The 16,710-nt window shown below is 39.3% G+C and overlaps 1 protein-coding gene across 1 annotated transcript in view; it reads right to left on the bottom strand.

Moving 5' to 3' along the window:
* Window positions 1-2,115: 2,115 nt before the first annotated feature.
* Window positions 2,116-16,710, bottom strand: part of GLB1 (galactosidase beta 1) — a 41,504-nt gene continuing 26,909 nt past the window's right edge. Inside the window, exons 12-16 of the mRNA XM_071429550.1 lie at window positions 12,895-12,984; window positions 11,667-11,780; window positions 10,533-10,664; window positions 7,021-7,260; window positions 2,116-3,590 (exon numbers count right to left, since the gene is read on the bottom strand). Coding sequence (XP_071285651.1) covers window positions 3,330-3,590; window positions 7,021-7,260; window positions 10,533-10,664; window positions 11,667-11,780; window positions 12,895-12,984 — 837 coding nt within the window. The 3' untranslated portion in view covers window positions 2,116-3,329. The remainder of the gene's footprint in view (window positions 3,591-7,020; window positions 7,261-10,532; window positions 10,665-11,666; window positions 11,781-12,894; window positions 12,985-16,710) is intronic.

Below are 16,710 nucleotides of genomic sequence, written 5' to 3'. Positions count from 1 at the left end.
AGTCTCATACATAAGTTAAGAAATAGAATTCAACTATATAGCACACAGTCAGTTCTTTTTCTTCTATTTGCTCATTCATCCCAAATAGCCACATTTAAAGGCTTTCATTCATGCATAAACAGGATTATAGACTAAGTTTACAAACTCCACTCCAGAGCTGAAAATAAAATAAATCTGTGGTAAGCTGAGCCACTACAGCTACTCTATGGGTAGATTTCAAAGGGCATCTCCCTACAGAATTGCAAGAATCTGCCTACCTTCCAGAGGGGATTAGTGTAAAACTTCTGGTTTTTATGAGCTAATTCCGATCAAATACCGAACTTGCACTGTCTGCCAAAATGAGAGAATATTGTGCTCATTACTCAGCTCCTGTGCAAGCAACGCACTTGCAAATTCCAAGGAGATGCACCAGGAAAGATTAGAGGACCCACAGTTTTAGCATTAGGAATATTCTTTCTTGCCAGCCTTCAGGAGGCAGCTGCCTCCACCAGAGGGACCATCCTGCTGAACTCCAGCACTTGGAATAGTTCATACAACTACACCACACATACCAGCCAGGAGTCTGACAATGCTTTCACACCTGGCCTTTCAAAAACAAATTGAAACTAGGCCCACCAGTGCCTTGCCCACTGGGTCAAAGTCAGCCAGTTAACTCCCTATGACCCCTCTTCTCGTACTTATTTTCCCTCAGTCAGAAGGTTTAATTCTGATTACATCTCCACTTTGGACATGGCTGAACTACATTTGAGGACAGGTTAAAATAACTGACCTGCCTGAGGCTGCAAAAGAGGAAATGCCACACTGTCCTGTTTTGTATCACACTCAATCCCAGCAGGACTCCATGCCCAGGCTAGGAAACCTAAGGTAAGTCCCAGGCATGTGGTGTGGGCACAGTGCCCCAGTGTGGGCACAGGCAGGGCAGAACACTCAGCTGCAGCACCTGCAGACACATCCTTGGTAAAGCAGCAGCAACTGGCAACAGGTTTCTCCTGCTAGAGCTGTATTCTGAAGGTCCTTTGTCACAGGGACCTCCTTTCTGAATACTCAAATAACATCTCCAGCAGTGTTTCCATGTAGGTAGAAGAGGATTAGGAATCAGGGCCACAATTTTCAGCTCTTTTCTGTGGACAGGAGACCACTTCACTAAAAGCAGTAAATAGGCAAGTATGCTAAAGAAGCTATCTAGAGCCCTACTTGAAAAACTTTAAACCCATCCTTTCCACGTTGTTATTGTTATTCTTAGAACTAATCAGATGCATGTTTATAATTCTTGATGCAAAGCCCTTCTGCTGGTACTATTACATAATTTTCATGGTGAAAAGCAAAGTCTCACAGATCACACTACGTTTTCACAAGTATGACATAAAGAAGTTAGAGTGAGAACCTAACTTAGACGGTTCCACTGCCCTCACAGCACTAACTTCCATACAAATAAAAATAATTCCAGCTGTAACAGCACTGAGCTTAAAAAATACATGAATAGTACTGCCATTTTGCACACTCCAAGCCACAAAACCCATCAGTTAAAAACTGATTATGTTTCATCCTTTACTTTCAAGGCCTAGTTCTGAGGTAATTAATACGTGATAATTAATTGCATGCAGAGCATACTCCAGGTGCACCATAGGGATGGTGCCAAGAAAGAAAAAAATCTGTGGTCAGAGCAGACCATTCCAAGAATCAGTCTTGTCTGGGTACAGAACACACAGCCCTCAGACCCTGGAACTGACATTTGAGGTCCGAATTTAAGAGCAGAACCGCTCTATCCTGGATGAGCCACATTTGTCTCCTTTGAAAGCCCATCAAACATGCCAAACATGCAGCAGACATGAAGTGGGTGGTGCTCTTTTACACCCTCTTCTCCAGTGATAGTATTGGTCCTCATCAGAAGAAATAGCCAGCATCTTGCACTGGCCATCTCAGAAAAGGGTGGCACCTACAGTATATGGTCAGCTCATCATAGCTGCTTCATTTTTCATAACAGAGAAAACAAACAAGACATTAACAAGAATAACTCCTTATCCACAGAGACTTTACAATCTCATTTCTCTCTTGATATAAATGCTCATAATTCTCTCATCCTTTTTTTCCTTCTTAAACACACAGAGGAAGAACTTAATCTTTAAAGAATCATTTTAATAATTTTAGACAAAAATCAAAGGAAGAAATCACAGATTATGAAAATGCTTGATTTGATAATCTTCGGTTGTTTAAATATCACCATGGAATTTGCATGACTGACACCAAAATCACAAGAATCAAAAAGAAGATTCTGTCTGCAGAAAGTCAAATGTACTGATGGAGTTTGTGCATCTTTGCAAATATCAGTCACTTACAAAGACCACCAGTGTACTGAAACAAAACAATTGACTTGAATTAATGACTAAAAGAGAAATAAAATTCTTTAACTTAAAGCATTCCACTTCCAAGGTGCTGGCCTAGGAAAAGCAGGTACACCATGACCAATAGGGGGAAAAAAAGAAATAAAACAAACAAACAAACCAGAAAAAACCCAACTCAAACAAAAAAAAAAAAAAGAAAAATATTCATCATTTTAAAACCACTTTCTTCAGGCAGGTTAGTCAGAGGTTGTGGTTCCATCAAAGCAGCCTAAATTTCACTTGTCTTTGTACTTATCAATTTACTTTAAGTCTTCAGAGATAGCAACAGGGAAGCAGTAAATTGGCTTTCCAAGAGGGGACAGATGAGACTCCATGTTACTGCTGTTAGGACCAGCTGGCATTTGAATGCTCTCTCTTCCACAGTCTTTCTCACTGGTCCTATAAGAAATCAACTGAAATTTTCTGAAAGTGACTTGCATTAAAAAATGAGGTCCACTCAATGCTGGCAGTAAGCCAAATGAAACTAAAATGATGTTGATACTCTAATAAAGTGATTAGAGAAGCTAAAGGGTCTTGTCTATTGGCAGCTCTGACTTACCAGTCCACTTAAGTGAAACCAGCAAGGTAGTGGGGGCTGCACAACTTTTGTGGCTCCTCTCTCCAGTTGCAAAACATGGTGAAAAATAAAAGCATAGGAAGGTTACTGCAGTATAAGCAGAGTACAAGGACTACATTTTTACTAGGCTGATTAAAACATTACCTTCCAGTTGAGTTCAATTTCACAGTCCAAGGCAAATTTCAAAGCTCCAGCTTTTATTTTTAAAAAGAAAATCAATATTTAACTGAGAGATTTAAAAAAATGTATGTCTTTGAAGGATTTAAGAAGTTGCCTCACCTAAACAACTTCCCTTTTTCTAAGACCCTGTGTTACACAGTATGGTTTTAGGGAAAGAGAAGCAAAGGACCGAGAAGCAAATACTTGAATCATTATAGATGCCTCGTCCACATCTCTCTAACAAAGAGTGGGGGTTTATCAGTTTCATGCAGTAGGGTTGCATTGATATTAGGTTCATCTACAAATTCTATGTCGCACGCCTGGGTGCTGCAAGGAGAGCACTCCAGCTCCAACACCGTTATGTTGTTTGGCGCCGAGGCAACCAGCACATTCCTTGGAACATAAAGGGTCAGCTGAGGACCACGGGCTGGCCAGTAGCGACCAAGATTAAAGCCATTGATCCAAATTTGCCCCTGTTAAGAGAGAAAGAAAAAATAACAACATTTTAATAATCTGTCAGAGGTGAAATGACAAAATTGGCTTAAGCATAACATTCTTGATATAGTAACTGAACTCCCTCCACCTTTCAGTTTGATTGAACACAAGGATAGAAAATCTTGTCTAGACACATGAAATTCAGATCTCTCTTTGACTTGTAATAGCTTGGCCAACAAAAGTACTTGTGAAACCACACTGCAATAAAGTACTGATGTAGTTACACACAACCATTAAAAGCCTTGGGATCTCCTAGTATTATTTTAAGTACAACAAAATTGTGGCATACAAATTTTTAAAACTGCTTTTTATAGTTGAGGTGGTCAGAAGCCCTAGCTCAAAATATTGTACTAACATCATAAATACCTTAAATTCAAAAGATTAAAATAAATGGGCAAGGAAAAAAGTAAAAAGTCAAAGCACTAATTTATCTATAGACACACTGAAGTGACATAAATGCAGATTTTTCCAAAAGTCCATAAATTGGCAGGCTGCAGAATGTTTAGTAAAACTGTAAACTGACTCCTACTGAGTTGAGCTGAGTCTTGGTTCTCAAGCAAGACAGAGGGAGGATATACTGCTGATTTGCATAAATAATTTGGTTTTACTCCTCCAAAGTGTCCTTTCACTGTATATCAAATAAGAGTTTACTGTCAAGAAAAGGGACGGAAACAGATAACTGCATCCCTGTTTCTCCCTCTTGCATTGGTCTTTGGTACTCAAAACATAGAGGAAAACCAGACTCATGGCATGGATGTACACTGATAAACATAATAAAATTGTCTGAATCAGTGGAAAGTAGGACTTTTACTGCATTCAGTGATTTCTAAAGTTGCCTTATATAGCTGAAATCAGAATATTTTAACACAATTTACAGAAGTTATGTACAAATGTAACATAACAAGTATTGCTGGTTCAAGCTGCTTTAGTGGTATTTTTCTAGTATTTCTTTTTTCAGGTATTTATGAAAATAAATTTTATGAACTCACAAGAGAAACTTTTTAAGGAGTTAGTAACATGCAAATACAGCTGAATTATTTCACATCTGTATCCACTTCCGTGGTATAAGATTCTATCTTGCTCTGTTCTGCCAAGGTGTTAATAAACCTTGACCTCAAACGCTTCCTTTTAAAATCAAGTTTATCTTTACTCAAACACACTACTTTCTGTAGTAGGTTTAGAAGAAAACATGGCATGAATGCAAGGTCCCCACACACAAGATGGATGAGTGAATGTACCCACTAGACTGTGGCCCTCCTCTCACAGAGAATGACAGTAATGTGTGGGAAGTAGGTGTTTAGTGTGGGAATCAAATGCACTAGAGTTCTGATGCAGGAGGTATGATCAGACAGGTCTCTGTTTCTGATCTGAATCAGTCACTGGCTGTAACTCCTTTTTCCAGTAAAGCTAAGAAATCAAATTTCTCAACTTCAAACTGTCTTTATTAACACTGCAGTTTCTAAAGACTCCATACTCAGGAATTTGTATGCCCCAAACAAGCAAATTATGACATTATACCTACTAATAAATATGCCCTAGACAAAATAAAAGAGGGAGGAACTTCACTAGCAAGATTTCCATTAGCAGGGACAGCAATTATAGTCCATGATTCCACAGAAAACAAGAACAGTTCTGACTCCAAATCCTCTTTTCTTTTGAGGGAAAAAAAGATCCAGTAAATCTAAATATTCACTCAGTGGCATGTATATTTAAGGGCATGGTGATTCCTCATGTGGAGGGTGGAGCAAGTTTTATTAATACTAAAGGGTTTAAAAAGCACTGAAGGCAAGCAAACTACAACACAGATTAACACTGTTAATACTGTACCTTTCCTTCCAGGCTGTCCCTCATGCTATATTCCTTGCCTTTGCAAAGGCAGAACCCATCATTAGGACTTTAAGTTTTCTTGGTAAGTGCTGCTTCTGTGGTTTTTCAACTACTCAGACAGGTGAATTTTAACTCCTGTTAAGAATCCCACTCCACACTTAAGTAATTTACACAGTGCCATGCAAGGAACTAAGGCCCACATACAGTGACTGGAATTTATACGCATCTACCTTAAAGGCACTTGCTCATTTGTAAAGTTATCTGAAAGTCTCAATTTCCAGGTATCTTACTTAAAACTCTCATCCAATACATATAAAGCTTGAAGGACAAATTCAACAGCCAAACTTAAGTTCATCTGGAATCTCTCCCCAGGACTGCTTTACAGGGTATGCAAACTACATAAAACAGAGATTTCCATAGATCAAAGATTTCCACCAGTACCTAAGAATTCTTGGACAACGTTGCCATTTTAAATATGCCAGTTTGCCAACTGGCATGTGTGGCCACCTCACTTCCTGAAGAAGATTTATGACTGATAGGGTCACAGAATTTACTAAAAAGGTCTAAGATTCCAGTTGCCATGAAAAAAAAGCTATTTTTTTCAATTTTATTCAGTGATTGTGTGACATGCACTATACAGGAACAGGGACTAAGACAGACTTCCTCATCTAAGCTCAGTGTCAGCAACACCAAAAACATGCAATGAATCACAGCCTTCTGGCTATTGTGAAGTGCTTTAACCACTACAATACTGGCAGTGGAGACAGACCAAAAGCAGCTCTTTCTCCTACTTTATTTTAATAGCAGTAAATTAATTGTTTCAGAAAAGAACAATTTTGCTACCTAAGCCTGGACTTAAACACTTAGGCTTCCAAGAGAGTAGCACTTCAGTGCACACATGCTGCTCCCTGTGCCTCCCACCAGGAACAGCTGAGCTGCTCCTCACCCATCCTGCATGCTGGTGGCTTCAGACATGGCACTATGAAAACACACTCCTTCCTGCTCTAGTTACACTCCAACCCTGTGAGAAATTCCCATTGGCAAAGATCTGCCCACAAGCTTCTCACGGCAGTGCTCCCGCATCCATTCAGTCCAGCTACCGGTAATCTTCCCCATGCATTAGATCTATATCTGTGGCACACCACCAGCACAGAGTCCAACACTCTATGCTTTGCAGCAGGATCCATAGTTCCCAACACAGCACCTCAAATATGATCCAAAGGAAAAAAACCCTGCACAACCAAATGCAACACTTCTAAACAGCTTGACAGTTAATCTTTCTCACTGTTGAAAAACTTGGGTGGATTGGTTCAGTTGTTTTGGTTTGGGGCTTTTTTTGGTGATGCTCCACTTTCTATATCAACACTATGTATCTTTTGAATATGTTTCCCTTTTCTTAATGTTTCATCCCCAGATTTACTTAAAGCAAAGAATCAATTTCTTAGTAATTTAAATAAATTTGACACACCCACCTCTATGACCAACTTCTACCCATCTAGGAGAGGTGGACTTTGATTGTCCATAGAAGTTTCAGTAGCTTTCTAAGTGGACTTTGAGGTTTTTACAGCAAAAAATGTGTACCTTTGTCCAACCAGGAAAACTGACATAGGTGTCTTGTGGCAAGTCTGGAATCCCTCCAGGAATTGAAAGAGTACCGGTGTAAAATGTAGGTACTTCGTAACTCAGTGCTTTGACAGCAGATGTCTTCTGGTTATGAAGGGGATAAATAATGTCATAGTTCACTGCTCCATCTATGTCTAGAGGATAGATTTCCCATCCAACAAGTATATCTTGAGCAAGAGTTAAATTTGAAACTAGACCCTAGGAGGAAGAAAAAAGAAACAACACAAAAATACAATTAGCTGATGTTATTGAAGTTATTTGGGTGTAATTATAAATCAGTCACAAATCAAAACTGAATCAAAGTAACAGCTGGCTCCCAATCTGTGTACAAAAAACACAAGCATCTGGTCTTCACCAAGTTATAAGCTTTGCTTGAAAATAAAGGGCTTCATTATTCTCTGTGAAAGATTTGTTCCTCTTCAGAGTTTCAGGCTTTCATTGATACACAAGAGTTTTTTCGAATTATTTTCCTGTAACTGGAAAAATTTATGTTTTGCTTTTACATGGACATGATTCCAAAACCTGAGGCTTAATAAAAAGGAGAAGCAACATTAAATGTCATTAAGCCTGAGATACCATCACTTGGTAACACTGAGTCACTAACCCAAGACATTAAACTTGCGCAATAGCAGAGAAAGTGGTATTTACTTCCCACAAATCTTCTCCAGACAAGATACAGTACAATAAAATCAATGCACATGCCCAATTCAGTGAAATGCTTTCAGCTTACAGCCATCTTCAAGCCCATGGAATCCCATCTCATTTCTATGGGACCATGTACACAGTGGTTCACAGCACACTGGGGTGCTTGCACACCGAATGTCAAAGCAAGGTAAGGTCATCATTTAAGAAGGATGAAAAGAACATGAAGTTACTCCTGCACACACCCTAACTTTGTTACAGTAATGGTTCCTAAAGCAGTGTTTCATTGCAATGCTGGTGCAATACAAGTTGTTGCAAACATCAGATGTCAAACAGGAACAAGCAAACCACAGTTTCCATGGCTTTGGAGAGCTGATACTATGTCGTGTGTCTGCTGTGATATCTCCTAAGCATTGCACTGTCTCCAAAAAGCTCACCACCTGTATGAGCACTAAGGGGTTTTCTCTTCCTTTACCTAATGTCCACTACAGAACAGGAGCTTATTTTGCTTATGTCAAAATAAAATATCTGCAAGTGTCAAAAGTTAAGTGACAAAACTTCTCTATACAACCTAGACTCTATTCTCTCTAGCAATCAATTGAAGTAATGCAACATAACTTTAGCCTGAACTTTCTAACCTGCCTCCCTAAGCTCATCCGTAGGCACTATCAACAGAGTGATTTTTCAAATTACATTAAGTACCTACTAAACATTCTTACTTAGGTCTGCATAAGAATACACATTCAATGATCCTTATCTGGAGAAAATTTATAGAAAGTAAATACCACTTTCTCTGCTATTGTACAAGTTAATGTCTTGGGCTAGTGACTCAGTGTACCAAGATGTGGATATAAATTTTCTGAGTAAAACTGAGATATAGGTGCCAGTGCATCTGAAAAGACACATAAAATAACAAAAACCACACTCTTCCTTCCTTTGTGTCCTTTAACGACATGACTTAGATCAACAGGATGTTTTAAAACCAAAATCCTTTTCAAGATTTTCATCCCAAAAGCTAGATGCCTAGTTCCATCTCAAGCTCAAAAAAGTGATGAAACTCCAGCCAAACAAAACCCTGAAAACCTATCCTCTTTGTTAAAAAATGCAAGGCTTCACAAGACAGGACTCTCCTCCCCTAACTGATTTTCAAAACCACACGGATTTTTAAAACCCAAGGTATAATTACACCCAGTTTTCAAAATCAACGTGAAGGAGAGCATGAGGGATGGAGTTCTACAGAAAGAAGCAATGCACATAGTCCAAAGCTACTGAAGGAAGGCTGCCTTTTCTACTCAGAAAGATCCTGCTTTTAGAGGATTATTTTCCCTATGGACATGTCTCTTAAACCTGCTTTCACTCTTATATGGTTAAAAGGTATAAGTGTGAATTTCGGCTCAACCACAGCAACTGAGCACCTCCTTAATCCAACCTCTAAACCCCTACTCTCTTTCCTTAATTAAAACTAAGCATATAGGTTTCCTTATCATCTGGCCTGTTAATAAATAAATAAATAAATTAATAAATTAATAAAAGCAGTGTCTCTGCTGCCTCAAAATGAAGGCGAAACACTGGGGTACCAGCTTCCTTCCCCTGCCACTCAGATAAAGGCAAAGTACCTTGAAGAGACAGTATGAACACAGTTAGCACTAATGCTACCTACTGCATCCTAATAATATCAAAAATCAAGAAAAAGGAATGCTGTGTACTGTACATGAACATAATACAAGACTCACCTCTAAAGCACTCCTGTCTTTTATTGACTTACACAGCACTGGGGATCCCAGTAAGTCTAAAACCAGAAAAGTTTACTTTTTGCCCCTGCCCTTCCTAGGGCTACATTAGTGGTACCTCCATGGTATGGGGTTTACATGGCAAGAGTTTGTTAGCAAGGGGAGCTGCAGTGGGGACTCTTCTGAGAAGATGCCAATGGCTGCCCCATGTTAGACAAAGACAGTTCCAGCTGACTCTGGAACAGACCCACTGCTGAGCCCATCAGTGATTCTGAGAGCATCTCTTTGATGACATATTTAAGAATAAATTGAGTTCCCCAAGTTGAGTTTGTTTTGACCATGACAGTAATTTCTGAGTGATCCCCTTGTCCTTATCTTGAACCACAAACTCTTCATTGTATTTTCTCCCCCTCTCCTGTTGGTGGGGGACAAGTGACAGAATAAGCATAGCCAAGGCCAACCACAGCCTCTCATGCATGGAGGCGACAGTCCTGAAGTGTAGCACACACCCAGAAGCACAGGCAAGCTCTGTGATAATAGTAACACCAGGTCAGTTTGGGTGAACTGGCACTTTTGCATGCTGAAGTGCTCATGGACAGCCTTTCCCAGCCACACTCAGAGTACTGCAAGGGTACACTGCTGACAAATGAAATGGGACAAGAAGAAAGATACAACAGGGTATTTATGTACACATACATACATCCCCCCAGCCTCCAAAAGCAACCCCAGGATTCACAGGCCTCAAAGTGCAATCAAGTTTTGGACCAATTTCCAACTCATTTTTGGAGTTTATAGAAACAATTTTAATATTATTATTTATAAACTCATCTGAACTGGAAAATCTTGTGGGTAGCATTTTGGCTGACCAAGTAAGCGAACAAACAAAAAAAGTTCAAAAGATGTCTAGCAGCTTTTAATTTCACATTGATTTTGGTGTCTGGAAAACTCAGATGGAAACTACTGACTAGTTATATTTTAGGTAAAGTTACAGCTGTCTAATCCTGACCTTTCTGCTCTTCCTAATTCACTACTTTCTTTTTAACCTGTGGAAAAGAAGAAAAGTCATCACAATCCAATAACTCAATATATTTTAGTTACCTTGAAGTCATTGTTGTATCTACCAAAGTTGACTCGGCCCATATTCTCTACCAAGATGTCCAGATTTGCTCCAGCCTGCCCTGTTATATTTATCTTAAGTGATTTCTCCCTTTCAAGGACACCCTGAGGTACCTGTATGAATTGCAACAAGAAGAAGAAAACAATAAACTCTGAAAACCAAGAATGCCCTGTTACTTATTTTTTCAACTTGCATGAAAAGATTAAAAGTGCAAAGGAAAAAAAAAAGAGTAAAGAAAATCCCTTTCCTCTCCATCTCCTGCATGTGAGCACATGCATACACAAAGGGCTTCTACATCAACCTTCACATTTCACTACATCAACTGGATGTGATAGTGAGTTTTGATGCATCTGATTCACAAAAGCAAGTTCCCAAATTTGGTCCAGTGACTGAAAAGATTTTGGCAATATCAGTGATTTAATCTTTGGCTTCATCTTTCAATTATGTGTGCAACAGTATTTAGTTTTATTTATTCCTATTCCTACAACACAAGAAAAGATGAGCTTGATCTGGACACAAAGGTGATAAGAGTCAATATGCATCAAATATTAATTAACTGTAAAATACATGAATTTATATTCTCATTAAGCAAGGCCAAAACCCTGCTTATGGAAAGAAAGACTAAGTTTACATTCTGTACAATAAACTTTTTTTTTTTGAAACTGTGGTTAGAAGCCAGTTTTATAAGGTAAGACAAAGGCTCAGACTTTCTCCTTCTTCTACCCTCAAAGGAAGAAATAAGAGAAAACTAATAAAAAAATCTTTGCAAATATTGCAGAAAGCCACCAAGTATATATATCAGTAACATATTCCATAAACCTGCAAGTAAATCCATTCTCTAGGTCTTTTATTCACCTCAGTCATGAATATGCATCAACATTCAAATATGTCAAAAATGGCAAGATAACAGATAGTCATGTTTTCTGCAATACTAATTTGAACATCGGGTATGCATCAAGTATATACTTCCTTATTTTCCTCATGTGATTAAATATGATCAGGGTTGCTTTGGTGATCTGAAGAAAGGAGGAAAAAAAAAACAACCCAGTCTTCATCCTCGACTTTCATGAAGGCCTCTGATGGCAAAAATTAATACCAGCAAATAGTGATTTTACCCCATTGACAGAGACATAGGCACGATCATGGACTCCATTTAAAGTTGAAGACAGTGGTGTTGGCTCCACACAGTTCTTTGGAAGTGTAGTTCTATACAATACATATCCAAAATACTAGGAAAAGAAAAGAAAAAACCCAACAGATTAATGAACCAAGTAATTCTGTTGTTTCAATTCAGGTCATGAATTAAAAAAACCGCACATTTCTGCCTACATGCCTGCACTGAAATGCTAACTTTCATTCACTTCAGACAGTGACTATCACAGACATCATTTCAGGTTAGAGCTTATTTTGACCTTTAGGTAATGGGTGACCTTTAGGTAAACTGGTGAAAATCCCTTTATAACTGAGTTTACATAAAAAAACTTGCAAGTTCACTTCTCACCCAGTGCCCAGAAATTGATACATCCATCAAGTCAACATTATCTAGCTATCCATTAAATACTACATGGTTTACATGAGGAACATTTTGGAATAATTTTCACTAAGTTCCCCATCAGGAATGGAAAGAATATTAAAGTCATAGCCATTCCTGAGACCTTAGCAGACTGGAGAGTTGGGTGGAGAGGTAAGTAACAAACTTCAAAAAAAGGCAAGTGCAGGGCCCTGCACTTGGGGAATAATAACCCCATGTACCAGCACAGGCTGGGGGCTGATCTGCTGGGAAGCAGCTCTGAGAAGAAGGACCTGGGGGTCCTGGTGGACAACAAGCTGTTCCTGAGGCAGCAGTGCCCTGGGGACCAAGGAGGCTGATGCTATCCTAAGGACATTAGGAAAAACATGGACAGCAGGTCAAGGGAGATGATCCCACCCCTCTCCTCAGCCCTGTTGAGGCCACATCTGGAATGTTGTGTTCAGTTTGGGCTCCTCAGGAAAAGAGGACACAGAACTACTGAAGCAGATCCAGGAGAGGGCTATGAAGATGATTTAAAAAAAAAGCCATTTAAGACCTGAAAATTAATATTTCAGAGAGGAGAGAAATCAAGGTGAAAGCCTGGACAGCACAGACACCTACATCCACAGGAAGAAGAAAGCCTCAGGTGCAAAACAGGAGCACTGTAGAATATGAAAAGGCCTCCAATGCAAAAATCCAGGATACCTTTATAATACTATTACTTGTGTCCTAGATAAAGTGTAAGACATGACATAAGAAGAGTAATACCACAGAGGGTTGTTCAAATAAACTCCACAAAATTACTGCAAAGTGACTACTGGAGGAATCCTCACCTGCTTCAGCTCAACAAAAGTCAATGGGTAAGTACTTCTCACTGGTCCAGAACGTGACAGTCCATCAAGAACCTCCAACACAGTGCCTGCCTGCAGCACAGGAAAGGCAGATACATGAAAGTCAGTAAGTTTCAGTTGAAATAGAACAGCTTGCACATCCAGCCATCAAGTCAGCTAGCTCCATGTGTCCAGAAGGTTAACAAATATTTACACCATCCTTGCAGACATTTAAAATACAATATAGCAGACACAACTGATGAACTCTGAAAGAAACGTGGCACATGTAGAGCAGTGTTTTAATAAAAACAGATGCTCTAATTTTGCTATGCATTCATAAAAATAAAAGTGACACTTTATTATTTAACTAGAACTACCCCAGGAGTTTCTCACAAAAATTGTATAAACAAACACAACTGCTCAGGATGATTAATACAAAGCAATACATTATCTAAATTTTGCTCAGTTATACTTAGTATCAACTAGGGAAAATGCCAGTGATTCCCACTGAGTTACTCCAGAATCATTCCGAACTAAGTAGGGATACAGTTTAATTCCATCAAGAGCCATCCAAGATGAATTTACTCTATTTAGTCTTAAATTATTTTAGAAACTCTAAGGCTGTAATTAAGTTGTCATATGTAAGTAGCTGGACTGGTTTTAATGAGACTGGGGACAAGGTTTAGGCTAGTCACACACATAAATACCTTGCTGAATAAGGATTTAGATATGTACAATTAAATTGCCTTTAATTGCCAATATAGAATATTCTACCCATCTATGATTCTCTCTCAAACACCATCATCAGTTTTAGGTTAGTTAAAATGCACACAACATGTCTAATGTCTTACAAGCTCAAAAAATCAATTGCATATGATTTTTCATGAAAGATGTCAGTCTGTTTCCCCAGAATTATTGTCACTGTTCAGTGGTAGCTACATATTAGACATTCAGACACCTCTCATATACCAGATTTACATTCAAATGCTTAATAAAAAAGAAGAAAAAAAAGGTGTTTAACAGTATGTAAAACTATACTGTAAGAGTACTCACAGCAGTACAAACTTCTGAAGGTACTTAAACCACAGAAATATTCAATAACAGAAAACTGAACTTTTGCACAATTTCCATGAAAGTTATACTGAAATATTAAAATGTACATACATTATTTTGCAGTGGTGCAACAGAAGCCAGCACGAATTGTCCATGTACACATAATTAAGTCTGCAGTTTTGACTGGGATACAGTTAATTTTCTTCACAGTAGTTAGCATGGGGCTGTGTTTTGGATTCTTGCTAAGACTGCTGATAGCACAGGGCTATTTTGGTCATTGCTGAACAGAGCTTACACAGATTCAAGAACTTTTCTGCTCTTCTCACCAGAGAGCAGGCTGGGGATGCTCAAGAAGCTGGGAGGGAACACAGCCAGGATAGCTGACCCCCACTGACCAAAGGCATATTCTGTACCATTGGTGCATGCTCAGTAATAAAAGGAGGAAAAAGGAGGAAGGAGAGATGTTTGGCATGACAGTGTTTATCTTGCCAAGTAACCAACACACACAAATTGTTTGAAAGGTGTGTAATGTGGCAGTCTGGAACATGGTTAGTGAAGAATACAGTAGTGGCTGGGCTAATGCTTGGACTCAGTAACCTTAGAGGTTTTTTCCAACATTAATGATTCTATGATGGAGCCCTGCTTCCCTGGCAAGGCTGAGTGCCTCCCTCTGCAAAGGTAGTAGCAAACGAGCTCCTTATTTTGCTTTACTTATGTGTGCAGTTTTTGCTTACCTCCTGAACTGTCTTTATCTCAACCCACAAGTTTTCACACCTCTACCTTTCTGATTCTCTCCCCCACCCTACTGGGAGAGAATGAGTGGCTGCATGGTGCTCAGCTGCCTACCAGGATTAAACCACAAGGACCACGTAGACACAGATCTAAACAGACTTCTGAAATGAGCTTGTCTTAACTCTAGCTAGGAACAAGCAAGTCATAAGTAAATAAAAGGTAACACCAGCACTGTCTGGAGGTTGGGTCACCCTTACTAGCCCACAGCTAACCATGTTCACTTGTGCAAGAATACTGCTGGTCAAGCATGGCTTGCAAAATTCTGATGAAAGTTGCTTGCTCTTATGTTTTCAGTTTAAAAGTCGTACCTAAAATCATAATAATTTTTCATACAGTACAACTTCCCAAACATTCCAGACTGCATACATGGTCCACTCCTTATCTTGTGCTCCTCCAAGGGAGCCAGTAATCTTACAGCAATATGCAGGACTTGCCAGGCCACAGGAGAGATTTAGCTAAATCAGGTCTAGAGATGAGCAAACACTGACAAGGGTAATTTATAGAATTGAACAGTTCTATGGGCATTAATAGTCTTAGCCCTAGGTGGACAGCAAAACCAGAAATGAATACAAGCAGCATTAAGACGTGGCTGTGACTTGAATGAACTGCTAAGCAGCAATGAATGCTGCTTTGTGCCTTGCTGACCTAAATATTAGCAGCTTGTACATGTACCTGTTGGACTTTTTTTTTAAGTCCGTGCTACCAAAGGGGCTTCTCTTCTGAATATGGGTCAACCAGGTATGATTCACTCAGGGATTGATAGAAGGCTGTTTCTTTGAAACTTCAGTAGTTTATTTTTGTTCAGCTTTTCAGTCTTCAGTGGTACATACAAAAAAAACCTTCCAGACAAGATCTGGTCTTGCTGCAAACTCCTGTTGACTGCTACTTAGTGGACAATCAGTACCACAAGAGAAATTTACCAGTAAACTTAAAAATTACAAATATTGTCAGGAATTTTTAAAAACAACCTGTAAAACAATAGATGACTGCTAAAAATAAAAGCAATACTTATTTAGTCCTCCAAAGCAAAGTCTTCAAAACCCAAGTGTAAAGTCGAGCATGACAGAAAAAAGGAATGAAATAGCTCCAACAGGAATATCAACTACAAGCAGCATCCTGTTTGCTTAAGCCCTTTCTAGACCCAACACACACCAGCACTGCCTGCTACTTGCTATTGCTTGAGCTCTCCACATTTTAAGAGCTGAATACTTCTCCAGAATTTACAAGTCTGCAGGCTGCTGTGCTATGGCAAGCACTTCCTTGTGACCAAGCATTTCTCAGGGCCCCTCAGGTGCTAACCAGAAACTATCACTGCTCACAAGCCTACATAGCCATGTGGATACACTGCAGGAACTAAGATTAATTTACTCCCCCCTCTGGAAACAATGCTTCCCAAGTTCTGGGGCTTAAGTCCTTAAAACCTATCATCTTGTTCACACTTCTACTGTGGTTCTGCCTTTGCTTGCCCTCATTCCTCATCTTCAACACTTCTCTTCTGCATCTATGCAACAAGATTTTTTCCATATCACCTGCTTTCCTGCCTTTGCTTTTACATAGCAATGTCAATGTCCAACATCTTTTAATAAACTGTATTTTTCCCACCCAGGAGGATTCTTTAAAATAAATCAATAGCTCAGAATGAATAACTGTCTCATCAGGGGAGTTGATACTTAAGGACTGAACTACCACAGAATATCTTGAGGAAAACAAAGATAGAGAACATCTTGCTCTGGTTACATGTATGTCTGTAAAGTACATCGTATGACCCCTAAAAATACTCCAGAGTCTCCTTTCTCTCATCCTTTCTGCAAAAGTGTCAAAGGAGTTGGTTCACTGGAGTAGACACCATGCTCTCTGTGGCAGACTGACTGCTGGACCTCAGCTGCAGAGTGAAGATCCACACAGTACATGTGTGAGCACTGACTGTGACTGCAAATAACATAGCTAGGAAGTTTACTGTTACCAAAGCTAAGT

The sequence above is a fragment of the Agelaius tricolor genome, unplaced genomic scaffold (assembly GCF_023055355.1).
Source record: "Agelaius tricolor isolate 1412-34295 unplaced genomic scaffold, bAgeTri1.0.p SCAF_6, whole genome shotgun sequence".
NCBI lineage: Eukaryota > Metazoa > Chordata > Aves > Passeriformes > Icteridae > Agelaius > Agelaius tricolor.
Note: the sequence above shows the minus strand (reverse complement) of the source record. Positions and strands in the feature narration are given on the sequence as shown.